The sequence below is a fragment of the Belonocnema kinseyi genome, chromosome 2 (assembly GCF_010883055.1).
Source record: "Belonocnema kinseyi isolate 2016_QV_RU_SX_M_011 chromosome 2, B_treatae_v1, whole genome shotgun sequence".
NCBI lineage: Eukaryota > Metazoa > Arthropoda > Insecta > Hymenoptera > Cynipidae > Belonocnema > Belonocnema kinseyi.
Genome location: NC_046658.1, coordinates 115,360,122 through 115,365,361, shown reverse-complemented (window position 1 = coordinate 115,365,361; position 5,240 = coordinate 115,360,122). Strand labels below are relative to the sequence as shown.

At 27.5% G+C, this 5,240-nt stretch overlaps 1 protein-coding gene across 1 annotated transcript in view; it reads right to left on the bottom strand.

The window, feature by feature from the left end:
- Positions 1-573: 573 nt before the first annotated feature.
- Positions 574-5,240, bottom strand: part of LOC117182952 (5-hydroxytryptamine receptor 1-like) — an 84,587-nt gene continuing 79,920 nt past the window's right edge. The window contains exon 2 of the mRNA XM_033376070.1: positions 574-1,197. Within this exon, the coding sequence (XP_033231961.1) occupies positions 574-1,197 (624 nt within the window). The remainder of the gene's footprint in view (positions 1,198-5,240) is intronic.

Below are 5,240 nucleotides of genomic sequence, written 5' to 3'. Positions count from 1 at the left end.
TTGTACGATTCTTCTTCATTTGACGTGCAAGAAATTTTCGGTTGAACATGATTGATGCTAGCCGTTAAAAAGGTAAAATGCAAGTCATATGAAACTTAATAACTTTAGAACTTAAACACTTAAAAACGTTACAATTTATCCACGTAAATCTTTTAAATCTCCATTTTACAATGACCCAAAGCCTTTTCAACCAACTTTTTATATCCTTAAATAACAACCTTTTCCAACTATATATTTGATACCTAATTAACGCATTCAATAAAAGCAATAGTGAATGCATCCAATGCGCAATGAATATTTTATTCCTCACTTGGAATACTTTCTGCTGTATTTTTTGCGATTTTTTCTTCAAAGTAGATCATGAATAATTAATTTGCCAATTTAGTCTAGGGTTGTGTTAAAAAATGCATAGATATTAAAGGCATATAAAGGAACGAATGCATTTGAATAAAGAAATGCATTTTCCAAGTTGGCGAAATGAGCATTATTAAATGAAATAAATTATTCCATTTTCTATTCAGTAAAGTCTTGTGGTGTGTATTTCACAGTCAGTGATAGGCGGCTTTACGTGGATCATAGAAAACTTTCATTGGGTATATTAGCTGCCACATCGATGGAATCAACCAAATTATTTTCAGCACGACCTCCACTCTCATTGTCAGCTGACCTGATGTATTTGTTGACGGGGTCACCATACTGGCTGTGATAAAATTCTTCTCTCATCATGTGATTTAGGTCGCCGCAGCGGAAGAATAGGATTTCTCTGAAGGGCTTTCGGAAATCCCTGTTCAGTGTTGCGTAGATTATTGGATTTAAAAGGCTGTTGCAGTAGCCGAGCCACAGGAAGACACTAGAAAGGGTTGCAGGGATTGCATCAGAATCAGGCAAGAATGGCCTGACTAATGCAAGCAAAAAAAATGGCAGCCAGCATATAATAAAGGCGCTCATTATTATTCCTAGAGTCGTGCTTGCTTTCCTTTCCTTAGCCAATTGAAATCTCAGCTTCTTCTGATGCGGTGAATTGGTTACGCTACATGTGCTGTTTTGATGTTTGCGATTCACCGCGGATTTGGCGGCTGGTAGTGGTGTCGTTGTTGAAGACGATGCTGATTTTTCACTTCTTTGAAGCATCGGACACTGCGACTCGTTGCTTTTTCGAGAACCACCAGTGAAGCACTTGACTGCGTGACCGCTACACTGTAACAGAATTTGAAAAATTATTATCTTAGTTTAATGGATTTGTACTTAATAACTTAAAGATTAAAAATCATGTCTATGGCAGACGATATTTCATATACAACTTATAAAATTAAGAAATACATAAGTCAGTGCACAAATTCTTTATTTTATAAATTGTATACCAAATATTGTAAAACAAAGACTTACATTCTCTTATTTAAATGTTTAAAAGATTGAGCACACATCTGGCACTGAGAAACGTTTGCTAAATTAATTCTTATAAAATTTGCTTAATGTGATTTTGCCTGTATTATAAGATCCTAATGCCAATACAAAAATCTTCTAAGCAACAATTCTTTTAGATTTTCATTCTTTTTTTTACGGCAATTTTTGCGAAAGAATTTTGCTCGTTATAAAGGAATCTTTTAATCAATGTGAGGGCACTGCCTACACAAATTAAAAAATAAAATTATGTTTGTATCAAAAAATGAAATTTATCGGAAGTATATTGCAAATTTTAAAAATGTCGTTTTTATTTGTATCCAGCCCGGAATATGCAAAAAAATGATCAATTTTATGTAAAATGCATAACAAAAATGACTTTCGGTGAATACGAAAATATCTTAATGCATTTTGAAAAACTACCTGATTAATTCCAGAAAAAAGATAACTATCCATGAACAACTGAACATTGTTTTAAGCAAATTAATAAGGTAAGCAAGTAGTTTATTATGTCTAAGATAAAACAATACTCAGTAATAAAGAAAATAGCGTCAGAGGTCCCAAAAAAGTTTAATTTTCTCCGCCTTTCCTATATGAAAATGGAGAAAAGAATGATAGTTAATTGTTTAAATAATTTTACAACTTTATTTTACAAACAACATCATTCTTAACTTTGATTAAAATTCGCATTTTTCCGAAAAATAAAATATCTACTAGCTATTTTCTTTTTTTTTTGACTATTTTTTACTTCTTTGACAATGTTGACACTATTCATTTTTTAAAGATATTCTTCATATTGCTTTTGTTTTTCAGAAAAGTAGGAAACACAAGAAAAAACTTTAATGAATCTTTAATTTTTTATTATTTTATAAAACATTTTTTACATACTTTCGTTCATAACTCATTTAAAAATGACGCCGTTTACAGTCTTATTAGTCTCATTTTTAAAGTTATACTAGTAGTCTTGCGCGCGCCTATTTATCTTTTTATAAAAAAGAATAAATGAAAAGCCTATCTTTTATAATAGGATTTCAACGAATTCTTTATTTTTAGGTTGAAAATAAACTATTTTATTCCAAATGAGCTTTTTTTTATCAAAGATTAATTTACATCTAATATTGATGAATAGCATTTACTACGATTTTGTAGCTCACGTTGATAATAATCATATTCTTTAAATAAGGAACTTTGTATTTTTACACCACAATTTTGATAAATAAATTTAGTAAAATTTTTGAACGCGCATTGTATTAATCAACAATGACCTTATATGTTGAAAACCACATGTAATAAGCTTGTTGCCACTTGGAAAACCCTTCCCTGAAAATCTTGGTTAAGTCTCCCCAACATTAGTTAATGCGTTCAATGTCATAAAATTTTTAGTAATAACTGTTTCATTATTCCGATTTATACCAAATCATTACACTACTTTGTAAGGCAAATTTCTGCCAATTTTCGATTATCAGACTTAGTTAAGTCTCCCACTTTCCCCTGCACTTATCACATTAAAGTTTATGAAAAACATAAATATTTTGTTTAAAATTAAATTAATAATTATTATATTTCAAATTACATTGAAATGAATAAAATATTGCATTCAAAATAACACTTTCAACAAATAACTATTTGAAAAATTATCATGTGGGGTGAAGGTGTTGTAAAAAATTTGGTTGATGGTGGTAGATGGAGGGTCAAGGTGTTATAACTGTTTGACAGAAAAATAGTCTTTTGACGTAAAAGTTTAAGAAGTAGGACAAATTTTTTTATTTCCTAACTGGCAATTCTTTATTTGTTTAAAATTCGTCTTTCTAGTTGAAAAGTTCATAATTTTAGTTAAAAATTCATCTCTTTGGTTAAAAAATTTACAATTTTTTTTTAAATTCTTTTTTTCGGAAATAAATTAATTGTCTGCGTAAAAAAGTAACTTTGCTACTTTTGGTTTAAATTTGAATTTCTTATAGAAAATTAATCTTCATGATTGAAAATTCTTTTCATTATTTTACAAAGCATCTCTTGGCAGCATTTGCATTCGCTGAAATATCAAATATTACATTTTCTATCTAAGATTCATATTTGCAGGGTAAAAAGTTAACTATTTTGTGGAAAATTTACATGCTGGTTCGAAAATTCAAGTCTGGTTAAAAATTGAAATATTTTGTTAAAAATCTCTTCTTTTTGTCTTAAGATATCCACCACTACGTTTTCATTGAGAATTCTTTTTTTTAATGCAACTCTTTTTGGTTAATGATTAATCTTTTTTGTTTGAAAATTTGGCCATTCAGTTTAAAATTTATATTTGCAGGTTTAAAATTTAACTATTTGGTTATAAGTTAAACTATTCGATGTCAAATGCCAAATTTTTAACAAAACCGTTTACACTGAAAATCAAAAAATTTAATTTGCAGTTTTAAAAAATTAACGAATTTGCAATCAAACAGTTACTTTTTCATTCAAAAATATAACATTTTAACAAAATGGTTAAATTTTTAAATAAGCAGATAAATTTTCAACCAAAAACTAAAAAATATGATTATTCTAAAACAACAACAGCTGAATTGAATGAAAACATTTATTTCAAGAAAATTTTTAAATATTTAACCAGAGATACATTTTTAACTAAAATAATGAATCTTTAACCAAAAAAATTAATTTGTAAAAGGTCGTTCAACCTTAAAAGAATTAGAGAAATGTTCAACAAAAAACATTAATTCTCAACCAAAGAAAGAAAGAATTATCAACTAAAATGATGAATCTTCAAACCAAAAAAGATCCATTTTTACTCATTTAGTTTAACAATTAACCAAGTAGTCGAATGCAAACAAAAAATACAAATTGAAAAAAAACTGAGTCCTCAACAAAGGAGCTTTAACAAAAGATAATTCACAACTACCAAATTAAAGTTGTAAATGTATATATACATGTATTATCGAGCGCAAAGCTCTAAAACGAACAAAGAAAAAAGAAAAATATCTACAAAATTGTTGAGTTTTCCACCCAAAAAGGCAAGTTTTACAAAAGCAGTTGAATTTTTAACTTAAAGGGATACATTTTCATTGTATTCATGTTCAGTAAGAAAATCAAGTTTCTACCCAAAGAGATGAGTTTTGAACCAAGAAACAATTTTAGTCAAGACATAAAAAAATGCATCTAAATTGTTGAACATTTTCAACAACAAAATTTTAAAAACTGTTCCCTTATAGTTTAAAAATCAAGTAATTGGTTCAAAATTCATCTTTATTGTAAAACATTAATTTTATTGGTTAAAAATTAATCTTTTGAACATAGAATTTTTCTATGATGAAATAATAGCTTTCTTAAAATTTAATTTAAAAAGAACAAAATTTCCTTCTTGATCGATTCAAAGACTTGAATTGCAGAATCTGCCTAATGGTAAATGGATTCGATCTCCTCTGAAATAATTTTTATAACACTTTTTTTGTTGAAAATTAATTTTTTTTAACAGAAAATTAAACTATGACATTTTTGGTGAAAAAGTAATTTTTTAAATTAGAGTATAATATTTTTAGTTAAGAATCTAACTAATTGTTTGAAAATTTATGGATTTTGTTAAAAATTCATGTTTTTTAGTATAAAATTAATCTTCTTGTTTGAAAATTCATCTTGCTGATTTAGGATTCAACCATTTTTCTGACAATTCTTTTTTTTTGACATTAATTTATTGAAGTGAAAATTTAACTTTCCACTTTTGGTTCAAAGCGTATTGATATTTCTAATTTCAATATGTTTTGGTAGAGAACTCAGCTTTTTTTTTAATTCCACTTCTTTAATTTGAAAATTATTTTTTTAACTAAAAACTGAACTATTTAATTTTCCTTTCA